The 17917-nt window shown below is 38.3% G+C and overlaps 1 protein-coding gene across 4 annotated transcripts in view; it reads left to right on the top strand.

Annotated features, from left to right (window-relative positions):
• The window catches only part of agrn (agrin), a 173814-nt gene that overhangs the window by 61607 nt on the left and 94290 nt on the right, over positions 1 to 17917 (top strand). For all 4 annotated transcript variants that reach the window (XM_077732487.1, XM_077732654.1, XM_077732404.1 and 1 more), the window contains one exon: positions 17533 to 17751. In XM_077732487.1, coding sequence (XP_077588613.1) covers positions 17533 to 17751 — 219 coding nt within the window. The remainder of the gene's footprint in view (positions 1 to 17532; positions 17752 to 17917) is intronic.

The raw sequence follows: 17917 nt of genomic DNA, 5'->3' as shown, positions 1-17917 counted from the left end.
CACAGGGGGCTCAGTTGCTCTTTTTTTCTTCGTTTTTTTCAAGTTTGCTGCTATTGTTATATGACATAGAGTCTTGTTCGTAGCGTTTGTCCACTGCCTGGTTTACTTGGTTAGGATAGGCACCAGCGTAGTGACCCTTGTGAGGATAAGCTGTCCAAAAAAATGAATGTACGATGGTGGCCCGGTGAAGCGAGTGGTTAGCGCGTCGGCCTCCCAGCTATTTGGTTCTGGGTTCAAATCCAGGTCGGTCCACCTGTGTGGAGCAGAGAATTCCAAATGTCCTTAAACTAAAACAATAATAATGTTGGCTTTTATCTAAATATTATTGCATGTAGACGTAGCCAATGAGGGGGGGGGGGCAACTGAAACTATTTTTTTTTACCTTGTGAAAATATTTTTTTCACCTTGACTTACTTAATATGGAGGGAATTATCATGTGATAGTGTAATGATGCTAACACTTTCTGATCCATTTATCCTTAACAATAATAATTCTAATTACTACATTTTAATAAAATAAGACATGTTTGGACAGCGATGGCGTTAATTAAACTGCTGGTGTTAAAAGAAATGGGATGGGGGGGAGGGGGGGATACACATTCAGAGACCAAACATTAACCAGCATGACAAATGTTAATATGTTAATGAGGGAAAGATATGATAATTACATTGAACAAAATGTCTTGCCATGTCAACATGTTGCTGAACAATATCCTTCTCTGATTTCCGCCTATTAACTGAGTCCTCAATCAAAGTCAGTGTTTAACATAATGAGGCAGTGTGAAGTTACTTGAGCATTCAGAGCAGTGAAAAATAAATAAATAACACATGCACACAGACATTCAAATAGTGCCATATGTTTGGGCCTTGCAAGCTTGGGTTTTATTGAACATGGCTTTGCAGTTCAATACACTTTGTCTAGATTTACGACAATTTAGCTTTGACAACCTCGATCCATTCAAGGTTGCTTTTTGACTTTTCATTTGTTCAAGAGTATTTTTGTAGTATTTTGTAGTATTTTTCGTAGAATGAGGGATACCCACCGCCCAGCTGAGCTGTTCTATCATTAACCTTTTTTGTTGCTTTTAATTGTGAAGGCATTTCAAAAATGTAAGTAGCGAATACCTTTAAGCCATGAAGTTTTACTGTTTTGAGTATGAATCTGGTAACTTTAGATCTTGCTGGTCAAAGAAAACATATCGACTTTAGATGTATAATTTTCCTAAATTAGTTTGGTTGAAAAATGAATTGCCTTTATAGCTCTGAACTGTTTTGGTTATTTGACATCATCATTTAGAATTTGAAAGAGACTTTGCATTGATGCAATGAACATGTTGGCATGACAGTCACTGTGTTCTGCTGCACACTAATATAACAGCCACTCGTTGATGCACAGCATTTCACTGACACCGTTGATGTTCCACCAGAACTCAACGCACACACACACACACAAACACAAACGCAAACACCAAATTTCTTCTGCATGGTACTCTTTCTCAAAAGACTTAGGACAGGTAAAAGCAAAGGTAAGTCGAATAAAGCGAAAGAAGGTGGCTAAATCTCTGTTATAGGAGTTTTCACCTATATTTTTTACACTAGTTTACAGAAAGCCATCAATACACAAACAAACTAAAAAATGTAGCTTTTTGTGCTCTGAGACAACATATTGTTTGCTGCTATGTGACAGCTAGGCAGTAGAAAATTGACTTTCAAAAAAAATAAGTTGTTTACCAGGTTGTGCTTGCCTAAAATGTCTTTAATAAACATGCCTGGAGCCTGTTTACATGCTTGTAATTTATCAAGCATGAATTACAAATCTGAGCGCTATCTGAGCACAAATCTGAGTGAAGTTGACTTGATGGTATACCGCGTACTTTTCCATGTCGTCAGTGTCATGTGATGGGGTTTGTGCAAGTAAATGCTTAAAAAGTGGGAGATTTGTGGAGACGTACGTGATTTGACAATGTTATTTGAAGGGGTTGCTGATGTTACAAAAATTAAAATGAAACAAATTGATCCTCAATGTTGTTGGAAGCAGGGGTCGACAATATATATAGGTAGAAAATCATTGCAGTATATTATCGGGGAATATATTTTCAATTGGGCTTTCACGATGTTAAGATATTTATATATTTATGCTAAAAATTATCAATTATTGGTTGCCGAACCAAAAAGGTCAAACGCTGTTAAGCGTGTACAGTGCAGGCACGTGTGCACACGCCAGTGTAGCATGTGCATTCGTAGTCCGCGTGACCACAATGCGGCTAATTATTGGGACAATTAGAGCTTGTTGATTGGCTCATGTATTTCCCCACGTTGAGTGCACACTTTGGGCCGCACACCACTAATTGTGAACATTTTTCCGTACTCAACATTGACTCAAAATGTCCAAGAAGAATGAAGCGCCGGTGAGACTCCATTTTACGGAGGTCGATTTTTCAGTACGGCTTCAATTGTTTTTGACGACCGCAGACACAGCATTTATCCCCCAAGTGCTTGGAAAGGCAACTTTTTTTTCACACTAAATGATAGGTTCGTTAATAATTATACTTTAATATAATTATTAAAAGACTGCAGGCAAACATCTGAATCAATTATTGACATTTAATTAAATAGGCCAACGTTTATCAGTATCGGGAGTTTGTCTCGTATCATAATCATATCATCCAATGCTTCTTTAGAAGGTGATAGATTTCCTTGCACACTAAATTTCTGTAGTAAATGTTCTAAATATTAAAAAACTGAATTTATAAACGTATTGCAATAATTTTCAACTATTGTTTTCGACAGTAAAAATGTCAATATATTTATTTTCTACGGCCTAAATTATAATATATTTTGCGAGACAAATATATTTCTGACAAAATTTAAATTTTTCAGGCCCTGATTGGATGCTCAGCCAAACTCACTCCAAACAGGACTTTTTTGTGTTACATTCTGAAATATATTTTCCAAAATGATTGCAGTTGGCGATTGCAATTCCACATATGGTGGTCGGCTGTATGTACATTTATGATCTGGAAGATTACTGGTACTTTAACTTCCTGGACAGCTGATACACAATCACACACACCCTCACACATAATAGATAAAATTGTGGAGAATAACAGTGTAAGTGGTTACACTTGTGATTTATTGTCTGTGACATTAGCCGCTGGTGTCGGGAGACTCCAATTCTTCCACAGCTGCTTCCTGTCACCACATTGCAGTAAGTATGGTAACAAGTTTCTTATTTTGAGTTTCTGTTTTAGTGTTTCTGCATCCTATTTTGTGAGTAGTTTATATAAAAACAAAGGGGCTTTTACAAAGATATACTTGGATAAGGTGTGCATGTTACGTACCTGGTAGATTTGTTGGGGAAAGTGAATCATATTGATAACTGTTTTTATCAGATTGCAGGAATGTGGGTCGCTCCAATACAGCAGAGACACATTGGAGATAAGAAAAGAGCAAATGCAGACTGGGGAAGATAAACGTGATTTTTTTGAAAGATTCACAAATTGTCATAATGCATTTGCCCTGCAGTTTGAATTGATTTCTCCTGCTAGTTGAATCTCCCATTTGCTTAAACGTGCTCTCCATTGCTTCTTTTCATTTACTTAACACAGTATATTTTTGGATTATGGCAGTCATCACACCTTTTTTTTAACTCATTTTTAAGGAACTTATCTCCATTTTGCTCCTGGCGCTTCCACTACACTATTATACTTGTCTTAATACCATTACTACTTGTACTACTACAGTAGTACTTCAGATACATCTCCTTCGCGTTCCAAAAATCCATCAATAAGATGCTTTATTTTAAAAGACAGTGATTTATAATCCAAAAAATACCTTTTAATTTTTTTCCTAATAAAGGGTGTCTTCCGTGGTGTTCAACCCGTGGCACAGAAAGAGTTTTTGGGGGGGCACTGCTGTAAAATATTCCAATGTTCGTTTCAGCATTGCGCCAAGCTCAAGGATTCAAATTCTGGATGCGCCTAGATGTTTTTCACTGTCCACCCTTTTTGTTAGTAATTATTAAACCTCTGTGGATAGAGACTCAAGGATAGTGATGGATTATGAAGGATTGCCCGTGCGTTGCGTAAGCCAATATTGTGTCTGATTGGCTGCATGTGAGTGTCTGGGTGGGTTAGTGGGTCTTTGTATTTCTGCCTGAGGGCTCAACAGGAGCTCAGTGTGCTTGGGAAACATTGTGTTATTACTATTTTCGTCCTTAGGACTTTCTCACACCACCATGGTAGGAATTATATTGCGTTGTAGGTGTGTCTTTGTGAGTGTGTTGTTCTTGTTGTTGTTTGGTTAGTCTGTGCAGTCTGAATTTGGTATTTTGTACAGAGAAAAAGTTCCTGAATAAAGCAAGGATGATTAGACTATTTTTAGTTTGAGAGTTGAAGTGTATCAATTATTGAAGCCGACATATGTGTGTGCTTTTGTGTGCGTTTGTCTGTGTGTACACATGGATGTTTTGCCGGCTGGTGGAGTTCTGGGTCTAGAGAGAGATTGAATCTAGGTAAAGATTAATAATAGAACAATGAAGTGTCAAAGAAAAGAGAAGAATGAAGTCTTTAGTGTGTTTATGCATCAGAAAGTATTATATACATACATTTCTGAGAAAAAAATCATGATACTTTTCACTTTTAGCATATGCAATCAAATATCAGGATACATATCTCACCAAAATACATTTCCAATGGCTGTTTGTCTGGACTTAGTGAGAGGTTTGATGGCATTTTAGATCTTAGTTAATGTTTGAGCCACTAAAAAGGAGCATCTGCTTTTTTTCTGTTCTGAGGTTGGTGATTTAAATCCTTGTTGTATGAAGTGTGTATGTTCTTATGTTTGCGCAAAATTTCAGAGTACTCCACAAACCTTTATGAAGCGACAATGAAGCTTTCATTTCATCAATACATACTGGTAAAAATATTAGCAATTCAGGACCATAAGACAGGTTCACGCAATATTTCTATACCTCTACACTCATAACTAGCCACACATTTAATCTGTTCCAATTTCTTATTGTGAATGGCAGTAATGAAAAAACTGTCATTAATGTGATTGCTTGCGTCTCTGCCAATCACACAATAGAACTCGTCGAGGCTGAATTTGAGAGTAGCAATTTTGAAATGATTTGCTTGTATTTCATCCATTGGTGTAATTTCCTTGGCAGTATATTTTCCATCACTGGCTAAGATGTTAGCCCTGACCCGCGTCAAATTGTTCTCATTTGTAAGATGGAGCAGATTCAACCAAGCTGTTTACCTGCCTTTCTGGCTTGTTATTAATTATTATTCATTGTGGTGGACAATAATAATAGATAAAAGAAATAGATCAGCATGAGAAAGAATGTGAAAGGCTTACATTCTTTTATTAGGTACCAGACTGACTAAAGGTTGAAATGTGATCTGGGAGGTCTTAATAAAAGCAATCTTCTTCTGCCTTTGGTGTTATTGAGCAGTCTCAATTTACACAGTTAGATTGAACAAAACCTCCAACTAATTCTCGCACACAATGAAAAGTTCATAGGTCGGACCACCTCCTCCAATGTCCCCTCCTGTAATTTCCAGTCCAATTTCCAGGATGTAAATGGCATCACGTTACACTCAATACAGCGGTTATGGGTGAAACATGAATATGAAACACTTCCATCCAGAAAATGAGTAGAAATACACACAAACACATACACATCTAGCAATATCTGGCCTTTCACAGACCCCCACCCAAACCAGCTGGAGATCATCCGCTGAGAGGTTATGGACATAGAGGAGTCTGACCCCACACATCCTGATGCACTATTCATGCTGCCCTTTCCATTGGCCCTGCCACTATTATCCCCAGAACACACACACATATATATACACACACGTGTGACTGACTGAAGCACGGCTCCCTGAACATGTTCGCTATTAGGAGTGCACCAACACCAGTGTTTTCATTGTGCAAATGACTACATTATGTACACTCACCAACAAGTGCATTGCAGCCATCATGCAATTGTGACAGAATTAAAGTGATGTATATGCAAAAGTAGACAAAGCGTATTTGAGACTTCTTTTAACCTTATAAAAAGCAAAATTACAACCAGCTTAACCCGTCAATGCTCATCGAGTTCACCCTAAATTAAGTTATATCCTAAAAGCAAGCATAATGGCGATTTGAACTAACCTGTGCAGACAGAGGCATGTCTTTCTTGGGTTATAGTTTAATTAGATAAAGGTGAGATACAATCCTTTATTCATATTGCCAAAGTCCTCAGGGAAATGCAAATGACGACTAAGCAGGGAAGAACAGATCTGAATCTATTTGAAAGGTAGAGCCCCTTTGTTTTTTTTTGCAGGCCATTTTCAATTTTTTTTTCAGAAGCTGGAACCAATTTGGATGAGTACTGCATACACTTTGTCTCAGTTGTGTTGCTAAGGCACTGAGTAGCTTGCCCACTTTAACAACTGCCTTTAGTTGTTTACCACATCCATTTTGCTTTCCCATTCAAAGCAAACTGAATAGGCGATGTTCACAGTTTAAACTCGGAAGGTGACGCTTATGAGGCACTGGCAGTCCTAATCGTGTCAGAGAAACTGTGAATGTTTGAAGTAAACAACGGTTCACATAAAGGACGCTATATTTTATGAATTCTAACCGAATGGTGGGCTTTGGAATTGGATAATGCACGGTAAAGTTCAGGGAGAGTCCAAATTGCCCCGAAAGGCCTCTACGTATGTTCAAAAAACCTGATTCCAGGTGAACAAATTCTTACCGACATGATCCGTCTTGATTCCGTCAGCCTCGAGGATATTTCATCGATGCTAAGGATGGTGCGCAGACCAGAGTCACATAGTCCATTATAATCTAGAAATGACTACCTTCCTTTATTACCACATTCCCTTTCTTCAGAGACCATAGAGAATGAGCAGGGTGCTGTAAAGACAATGAGCAACATTTATCTGCATCGCCATATGTTGAACATAGGGAAGTGCAGAATTGCTCAGCCAAACAGATCTCTAATAGAGGAAACATTGCTGACACGTATTTTAAACGGATGTCTCGTGCACAGACACAGGCTTTTTTGCTCCACATTAAAGTGTTTTCCATATAAATTGCTCCACGTAATGTATGAAAGATAAGCTCCAAAGCAAAAATATGCATTATAGGAAGGGTAGACAATCTCAACTGTAAATGAGTATTCTTCTACTATATTTCACTTTGCTGTGTTTGTTTGTAAATTCTAACGGACTGCTTGGTATCAGAGGGATTTCAACAAAGACCAATCCAACTGATTTTCTAATGAATTGTTTAAGAGAAACTGCCATTATTAATAATAAAAATAAATTTCTCAGACAGACAGGCAAAAAAAACATTATAATAATAAAATCCAATCAGAAATTATTTTTTACTTTTCTCTCTTCTCAATAGTAAGAGTAGCCAAGAACAGTGGACCTCAGTTTGTTTCATACAGTGATAGATTGGTCCCCCGAAGAAATGAGGCAAAATATGTTTGGTGATTCATTTTAAACAGCCGAAGAGCCATGTGTTCAAGCATTTCTTGTTCTGCGGGACATATTGGAAGTGGATAATTAAGAGACACAACCACAGAAAGATTCACACTCAAAGACAAATGATAGTGCTTAATGGCAAACATACCGTACTGTATCTGTGTTAACAATAACAATGAAGAAAAGTCTAGCTGCCTTAACCGAACTATAGTTCTAAAAGACAAACTTTTTGTTGCAAATGTCTTTTTATATGAACGTAAAATGTGCTTTGTCTATCATTTTTAAAAATCTATTATCTGGAGAGCAAAAGAACCTAGTGAAAGGAACAGATCTAAAGGCAGTTTAAGCACCGAGAAACTAAATTAAAGCCTCTTTTTTAGTTTTCAATGGATTTGGAGTTAGTTATCATTTCAATATAAAAGACATATCTTCATAACTAAGATGTAATCTATAGAAAGATTATTTTTAAAAGTGGAAGTTTACTGAATCTCTCCAAAAGAGTATTTTCATCAAATAATCTATTGAATAATTTTGCTTAGGTTTGGATGTCAGAGTAAAATCTTTGTCTGAGTGTTTTATAATCAGTTCTTGATTGTCCAGTGTGATGTCTTATTACTTAAAGTTGACATTTCCTTTCTGTTAATATAGCAAACAAACAATTATCCTCCTCTACATAATCTTATTAGACTACAACTATACTTAACAATGTTATCAATTGTGTTTACTACACTGGTTATGCACTCATACAGCGACAAGAATATCAGGTCTGGCTCAAAATACAATAGTTTTCTTACTGCACATGTTGAATCCAATTGTTCATACTGGAAGTTATTAAGTGTTTGAGTTTAAGTGCAGCTGGCCGCACACAGCTGTTAACATAGAGGTGGCATAATGTTGCGGGTCAGGATGAGCTAAGTGCTTATAAGAGACAAAATGAAGACAAACGATCTGAATGGTGGGGAAACGCGCTTCCATTCGGTGGCACATTAAAAATGACACACTTGCACAGCTTACTCTATTTCCCTTTTCCCCATTTCCCTCACAATGCGGAAATATTACAACAAGCACTCCCCACATGCAAATGAAAAGCACAAAAGCATGGCCCTGTTTGGAGATGTTTTTGTGTCACCCTCAATTGATTCTGCAACGGCTATTCGTATGGCGCCTGTTCTCTGTTTAAAGTCAATAGTGTGGGTGCTATATACTACTAATAAATTTTAATCAAGCGTTTCTCAAACCCTTTAGGTTACTCGTCTTCTACAATTGTTTGTGTGTGTATGTGTGTGTTTGTAAATGATGTGTACTGAAGGCCCTGAAGCTACCCCGGGGAATAAGTTCAGTTTGATGGATGCCGTGTGTAGACAGAATTGCATTTTCATTTTTGGGTGAACACAATTATATGCTACATTCACCTTTCAGGGTTATTAAAAAGAAAGATTGTCAGAGATAAAAAGTTTGCACACATTGACCGGATCTACAATGAGGCTTGCCTGCTATGAATGTCGCTTCTAATAGTCCCTATTGGCCTCTTTGGGCTATTCAATTTGAACCTATTTCAAAAAAGAGCAACGTTTTTCACATCACTGTCCCTCTAGTTCCTCCTTTTTAATTCCTACGAGAGCGAGAGAAAGTGAGAGAGAGAGAGACAGAGACAGAGAGAAGCAAACAAAATGAAGTGATTTGCAGCCACATTGGTTGCGCTATTGATCAGAGACCTAAAGCTATTGAATGAGGAGGCGCACAGAATGGAGGTGACTAATGGGGCTAATTGAAGTTGCCACCACTACTTTTGCAGCCACAGGTCAGGCTTGGATTTCCACAGTTTTTATCACATCCACCTTTACGGAGTACGGTTAGTCCATGCAAACTGACCGAACTTCCTGTATCTGTTATGTTGAGTTACTAGTACTACAGTTTCTGTGGGCACTTTTTAATAAAGTACAAGTTCCTTGGCTTAATAGTGGTTGGGAAACCATGTCAGGGACAAAATATATAGTCTGAACTCAGGTGGAAAATGAGTTGAATGAGGAATATTTTTGTCTTTCTAGATGGCACGTCAGAAAATAATTGAGAACCGCTGCACACGCAGTGACCCGCACTTCAGAACTGCTAGACCTAACTAATTACTGAATTAATCAGGTAACTACTAATCATCAGAATGACCGATTATGATCGGGTCACTCCATATTAGCCCAAACGTTATCTATGAATAGGAGGAATGTATGTTTTTCTGTGTGTTTTTGTTTTATTTATACTGGCTTGTTTTGCTGATATTATTATCATCTTCATCTTTTGTGGTTTGCACTCACTGTTCTTATGTAGTTCATGCCTGCTTGAAAAATGGAATAAATTGTTTTGTCAGTTGAAAAAGGGGATACCAGGAAGTGAGTAAGGAGTTCAGTGTCAACTGCTCGCATGAACAAAAATAGATTATTTCCAGCAATGAAATATCTGATCAAACAAATACATTTGGGCAAATGCAGTGTTCACACTCTCATAGCATGCTGATGATTTAGCAGTGGCTATGTCTCTCTGCCGTAACATACCCACTTTTCTGAATAGTAACAAAGATGATGTCCACTACATGAAGAATCTCAAATTCTCCTCTTAATGGACCCATCAGAAGAATTCCTCTTTCCCATATGTTGGCACTAATGCACCAGTTAGAAAGATTTCCTCTACCAGCTTTCAGGAGTAGTAATGAGTTTGTGTGCACTTTGTTGTGCTGAGGCATGGCGATGAAGACCATATGGAGGAGGCTTGCCTCTCTCATCTAGGAGAGCGGATGCTTCCTGGCTCGCCATTCAAGCCCTCGCAGGGTTGCCTGTTCGGTGTATCCTGCTGCCATCTGCTATTTATTTGGTCTTCCTCCAAGATTCCTGGAAAATAACAAAAAAATAAATATAAAAGAATGAGCCCTCTATACCCAAGGTGGAAGCCGGCCTGAAAGTCATGATTCCACTCCAACTTATTTATTCAAGGGGACTTCTGATGGACTGCCTCCCATCTGTCAACTATTGACTGGACAGGAGTCAGCAGTGTGAGCTCTAACTCTGCACGATTCAAAGTTTTTTTAAACATTTATAAAGTAGTTCACATCAGCAGCAACTTCCTCCAAATTACAGTTGAAACTAGATCTGAATTGTTGTGTGATGTCGCGGCTGCATCATTAGCTTTGTTTCGTTACATCCATTTGCCGCACATCTTCAATATATGGTTCCTCATTATAAATTGCTCCTCGCAGTCCCCTATAACGCCTGCTTGTAATTGGAAAGGGTAAAAATAGAAAACCAAAGGCGAGGAACAAGAAAAATATTTTCTCCAGAAAGTCCATCAGACTTCTTTGTGAAGTGATGTCACATTCTATGACGTGAACAAAGCGGCACTCTTTCTCCTCATAATACCGGCTTAGTTGAATAATTGAATCCCAGAGTGTGCCTGCAGCACTGCTGGCTTCCTTCATGCATATTGCAGACCTGCAGAAATCTGTTCTGTGGCTAACTGCTGCTGAGTTGAAGCAGGAGATAGGAGGTGACAGAATCGGGTTCTGTCATCTATCCCTGCATCATTGATAACGTTGAGAAAAAAGACACGGTCAAGCGGGAAGATAAAAGAGTTGAGAGATATTTTTGACATCAACTAGCAAACATTTTTGTGACAATATTAACTCTAAAAAGGGTATTGTTGCTTCATGTTCACTGGTTATTTTTGTCTCTAAATAATTATATTAAAGTAAAATGTTTTAAACTGGACTATTTAACGTGAAACAGAGATGATTGAATTTAGTGAAAATGTACTATTTGTGATTGTAGACTGAGCAGGTACATGGTTTTCAGAGATATAATATTTCATTTTCATCCTGATCCTACACTAGGATGGATTTTATTCTCATTAACTTGTGTTAGATTCGGATCACATAAGCAGAGGATAGAAAATGTGTTCTTGTGGATCACTACTCAGTTATTCATTGCAGGGACTACGACTTCAAGAAATTGTCATTCCCCGCTGCTCAGTCAAGATATATAGCTGTGTGTCTTGTCCTTCAAATACATTTTTTTTCTCTCCATAACAAGCATGATTAGGCAGATGTTCTTTGCTGTCAACAACTCCCATTTCATATCTGATTTCTAGAGACACTGCATCAGCTAGCTTCCAAAACTAAAAGAACAGTAAACGAGGGAAGTCATTGATGCTGCTGCCGGACATTTGCTTAGTTAACTATTTTATATCCCGTTTTCTGCTAGGAGTTAGACTGTAAACTAGACTGGACTATAAGTATGGCTCCAAACAATACCAGCAAAAAGCTCATTGATGTTTGGATTCACCGTTGGAAACGATGAAACTAAAGTGCAAAGGTGAAACTAAGCAAAGACGCATTTGACCTGTATTAATAGTCAAACAAATGTGAAAATAAGATTATCAGAGTTATTAGTGAAATTGATAAACAGGAAGACAATCAGACGTACCTGAATGATAAAGGTAAAGTGCAAGGTTAGTTTTGGATATAATTAGGCACAAAATGTTTGTATATGTTCCTTGTTTCTTTGTATTGTTTAGCTGCACTACGGGCCAGTGGGACATAATTAAAAGAAAAGAAGTAGCTGTAGCCAAGGGAGTCCACAAATAGCAATATTTATCCCAGAAGAGTAGCAACGTTAACATTGGAAAATAACTGATCTGGGGTTGTGTCTTTAAAAATTCACAATTGTATTCAAGATGCATTTTAATGAAGAGAGTTGATTATTCCTGCAATTCAACCTTTAAGTCTCAATAAAGATGTCGAGGTAGAAGAACCCGGCTGTTGGCTGTGATCTAAAACACCTGTGGCCACGGCGAAAACTTTCGACTCCCCTTATGTGTGGAAGCAACTGGCTCTAATTGGATCAGCGGCTGTTGTCATGACAACGTTTCCCTTGCTTAACTTTTCAGGCACCTCCACAAATAGGAGCACTACTTATAAATAGATGGGCCAAGACAAGGAACCATTAAAAGCATCCCTCTGTATTAGTATCCGCTGGAGAAAAAAGGCTCAATTTATTGGACAGCAAGTGACGATGTCCCTCTGGAGTGCTGGAGTGTAATGAATTTACTCTCATTCAACATTGATGCGACGTCACTTCGATGGCACTGAGCAGTGACTCCTCGTGAAACACCATCCACTTTGATTTTCTGATCTGGCTGATGGCAGGTTGTTAAGTCTGTGTTTGTGTCGCTCAGCAAATCTATTTTTTCACCTCAATGGACTGCAGTACATTGGCCAGTTTTCCTTGGTTAGCCCTGCATTTCTTTCGATATTCTGCTCTAGTCATGTCTCACTTCGTGACGTTTAATTATTAATGTCCATCGTCCCTTGCTTCCTTTCTGTCTTCCAAAGTTGTTTTCGGATTCACTTTGAAGTCTAACAGACAACTACGGAATCTTTCAAATGCCTGGTAAGCCCCACTTGGAGTACATTTAAGGGCCAACCTTTCAAGCTTTAAGTAGTGTATGTGGCAAGGGTTACACCATTCTTCTCATTATGAGAATCCCCCCCCACACACACACCTTAGAAAACTTTTGAATGTTGAAATTTGTATGGCAGATAAAAGGCCACTGGGTATTTCTGTTACAAGGCATAAATAGTTTGATCCTTCTCAACTGGTGGTGCATGTTCTCCCCGTGTCTATGTGGGTTTTCTCCAGGTAGTCCAGCTTCCCCCCACATGCCTACTAGGCTGGTTGAACCGTCCGAATTGTCCCCGTGTGGGTGGTTACCTGTCTTCTTGTGCCCTGCGATTGGCTGGCAACAATTTCAGGGTCTATACAGCCTAATGCACAAAATTGGCTGGGATCGGCTCCAGAACTACCTCGACCCTTGTGAGGATAAGTGGTACAGAAAATGAAATAGCTTGTTTATGAACTTGGGCTCTAGTGAATGATTATTTTCATATTATACTAATCAGCGATTTTTTATATGTGAGTGGTTGACTAAATTGGATCATATACAAATGACATGATTTTTTTTTTTTTGTCGTAGGATTTAACATTTTAGCTCTGCATGTGGATTGAAGAAAAAATGTGCTGAAAAAACAGCCAGTCTGGATCTATTAAATGGATGTTTAGCGACATTTGCAATGTTTCAAAAAAAAAAGGTACAAAGACAGTAAAATTCAGAACGAGTTACAATTTCTTTGATCTTGACTGTTTTGTGGATAATTAGTATAGTGAAAATGAAGTGACATTAGACATGTTTCTTTGCCAAATGATATTTATTGCATACACAGTATTATCGTATTACAGCTTCTAACATGTACGCTAAACAAAGGCAGAGATGTAATAATGAAATGTCAGGCCATTTTAGCCAGTCAAAAGCTAGAATAAAATCTTTTCAGGACAGGCTCAGCATTATCAGTAAACTAAGGAATATAAAACATCTAAATATGACACTGTAAGTAAAAAAAAAAACAATTAAAATCAAAATAATTAAAAAACAAAGGAATTATAGTCTCTGATGGGCTTGCTTCCAATTTGGGGTGTTCTTAACCTGTTGCCCATAGTTTGCAATAGAAAAACCTACTAAACTACTATACCACACACTACCCACTTGTATGCTTTTCTTTAATTACAATATTCCCAAACATACAACAAACACCACTACTTTTCCTTTTATACGACTTTTCTTTCATGACTCATTCTGTCGGTGTTTAAGGTGCAGTCACACTTTTATGTTTAATGGATGAGCCTTGACAAGGATGAAACGCTACCTGCAAAAGATGTTTGCTCTAACAAGTGCAAACTGGACATGCTGTCTTTTCTATGGAATGGGATTTTTCTGCTCAGACACCAATAGAGAAGAAAAAAAAATACAGCCTGGAAGTGAAGCTTGTAACGCTGCAGGGCTCAAGGGAGATTACCTTACCCTTTCTAAGTGCATGGAAGAGCAAACATGAATACGCACACTCATTTTCACTCTGTAAGACCTATGGACAAAGAATTGCAAAGCTTGTATTCACACTGGAAATTGTACGAGTTTGTATTATTAATCAATAGAGGGCAAAGTCTAAACCCAGGAAGGTGCCGCCAACGAGTAAACATTTTAGACCGCAGTCTCTATCGTCACGAAGGCAGAAAATTCAAGCCCAGCTCATGATGTTAACTTTGCGTACATTTCCATGTACATTTTTGTTTGTTTTCATATACCGTAATACTACCAGGTACACTGTACTGTACTTAATCCACAGTTAGAGTTAGTCCCTTTAAAATCAATTTACCTTGTGCTCTAGCTCTTGACACTTTGCAGAGAAATTCTATTGAAAGCCTGGTTTTTCAAAATTGCTTTTGGTCATTATCTGCTGAAAGGAATGCATACAAGGAACGTAAACTTGAAACTTTAAATTCAAACCAGATGATCTTTGTTGGTTGACTAGACAAGGACTCTAGACCTTTGGGACTCTTAACCATCAATCTGGAAGATTTGATGCAGAAGTAGAAAATGCTGTACAGTTTTTTTTATAAATTATGTATTGGGTGAGAGTACCCATTCTTGTTAAGCCTTTTCGCAAGCACAGTTTGTGGACGCATCCACTCATATTAATACAGTGCAAAAAGTTAATATTAAACTGAAATGCGGAATTGGGAAAAAGCTGACTTCTTTCTTTACTTTTGGGGGGTATTATTATCTATATGCTCCTACACAATAAAAAATGACAGATTTATGCAAAATATCTTATGCTTCTATTTTACAGTTTTTAAAGATTAAAAGTGCAACCAAATATCTACTGTATAAGACATCTATTGCACTTGCATTCACTCAACAATCCCGCAGATCACCTGTTTAACTGGGTCAGAGCTAGTACATTTCTTATTTTTCTTGAAATTTGGGGGGGTTTATTTTCTTTCTGTGGTGTTGCTGGCAAGTATATTACGTGTTTCAGCTTCTAATTGAAGCACAATCGTCAAATACATAGTCTCCTTCAGGAAAGAACTACATAAGTATGCAGTTTGTACACTCCTTCTATGGCGTACACTTGATACGGTGCCTTTGCTTTGACCATGCCTGCATCTTCAATGTGAATGTTTCTTCACTCAGCTCAGCTTGAGGCTACTGTCCAGATTCAGTAGAAAACGGAGTACAATAGATTTGGTTTCAAACCATCTTTCTTGCTCTTTTTTCCTCTCACAGGCATTCATCATGTAATATGAGAATTGTTATTTCACACTTTGCATTCAACTAAGTCCGAACACAGTATAAAAGCCTATGCTCACGTCGCATTGTGTTCTTAACATGGTCATATTTGCAGCAAATTGTATCCTTTTCTCTAGTTTTGATCACATAATGCATTTTCACTATTCTGTTTTTTCTTTTCTGTGTAAATAGAAAGTCTTAGCAAAAAACATAATTTCAAGGTCATTATCCTAAGTGCTCTATGTTTAATGTTTAAAAATATTGATGCAAACTGCATAACGACTGTAAATGATTGCCAGCGTTCGGTTTTAACTGTTTCGCCATTGGCTTTTTCTTTTGTGGTTTTTGAACAATGTTCCATTGTATACACTGAGAATCTCATTCTGTCCAAACATGAACATTTGAAGGTAGCTTGTCATTGGAGACCGTGAGCAATTGCGAGAAGCCATGCATACATGATGGCTTTGGTGCTTCACCTGCACCACTACATACACATTCAGTCATCTTCTGACCGTTAACCTCCTTTTTTTTCTCTTACTCTCTCATTCAAACATGTCATCAGCGGAGTTAACATTGTGTTGCCGTGTACCATACACACATCCAACTGCATGGACATACAATATTTACAGTATGTGTTGTAAGGTAAAGTCTGCCACCGAGTTGTTTGTTCATTCTAACACCATTATCCTGTGTGAGCCTGAGAATGAAACACAAACATACACACATATCAACCCCCCACGAACATGACACCCACACAAACACACACAGAACTCATACCCGGACATCTTTTCCCTAGATACTAAAGAGTGTGAGCTCAGGTAGCTGTCAGGCATTCTCCCACTGGGAATGGTGAACATGTCTCAACACACGTGTACACACACCATCTCAAACTCTCACTCTAAGGATAGAATGAGATGCCGCAGGGAGAGATTGGACAGGTTGGACACACACTTTCTCTGTTTGCGGGATTGTGAGTCTGTATCCAGCTGTCGATCTATTTGAGCAAAACCCAGCAGTGGGTCCAAGTGGACATGCTGGACTGCTTAAAGTCCCAGCCTGGGAGCCAGTGATAAGAAGTGGCTATCTGTGTGCAAGTGTGTGTTAATGTGACATATTTTTCCATCAGCACATGAGGCTCTGTAGACTCCTGTGAGCGTGAATTTATCCACTGAGTTCTGATCAGGTTGGGTAGCTTTGAGTATTTTATTTATTTATTTAATATATTCTGCTAGGACCCATCATCTGCTGGCTCACAAGGAGTCTGCACATAAAAGCGAGGGCAGAGCAGGCCGTAACACTTGGTGACTTGCTCAATTAGATTTTAACCTGGTGTTTTATTTACACAAGATAGAAACACAGATACATGCTTATGTTTCAAGTCGCCTCTAATGTTTATTGTACACTCTGAGCAGCATGTCACTTTTACCTCTGTTTAAGCAACTAAGGAAAAGGTGCAGGGGGAAGTGTCCCATTTTGTCTTCACAGTTGTCATTGTTTCATGTTTGAATTGCTTTATTACACCTCCCAAGGACATTGTCTTTGGCACTGCTGATTTGCTTAGTGTATTATTAGACTTGTACTCAATTCTTACTGAGCTCATTTTGTATATATCTATGTCAAAAAAAGTTATTGAATTTTGGTGAATATCCAATTTATTTTACTTTTTTCATTCAATGTGTGGAAAATACGGTGACTCAAAAACAGACAACATGAAAGTGAAAGACTATTGCCTTGGACTTGCCAGGAATCCCGAATGCCTTTATAAATCAAGGAGTCCAGTGGTTAGGGGCTAGATTGTCATTAGACTTCCTAGACTCATTATTTGTACTGTATAAATTTCAAATAATCCCAAAAAAACATCTTATCTGTCTCCCACGCAGGCTGCCGAGGGAAATTGTGCGGGTTTGGCGCCGTGTGTGAGCGAGATCCAAAGGATCCAGCCAACGCAGAGTGCGTGTGCAAGAGAATGGATAACTGCCCATCTTTGGTCGCTCCTGTCTGTGGGTCCGATTCATCCACCTATACAAACGAGTGCGAGCTGGAGAAAGCCCAGTGCCGTAGCCAGCGCCGCATCAAGGTTCTCCGTAAAGGCCCGTGCTGTAAGTACCCACATCCATTTAACGATTGACCAAGTAGCAATTTAACAAAAGCCATTTTGTTGTGACTACAGTAGTGTTTGTGTACTCCTTACCAACACAAGAGGTTCAACAGAATTTCCGATTAGCTGACACAACGATTCAGTGGCAACAATAGAACTGCTTTTAT

The sequence above is a fragment of the Stigmatopora nigra genome, chromosome 1 (assembly GCF_051989575.1).
Source record: "Stigmatopora nigra isolate UIUO_SnigA chromosome 1, RoL_Snig_1.1, whole genome shotgun sequence".
NCBI lineage: Eukaryota > Metazoa > Chordata > Actinopteri > Syngnathiformes > Syngnathidae > Stigmatopora > Stigmatopora nigra.
This window is presented reverse-complemented; position numbering and strand designations above follow the sequence as displayed.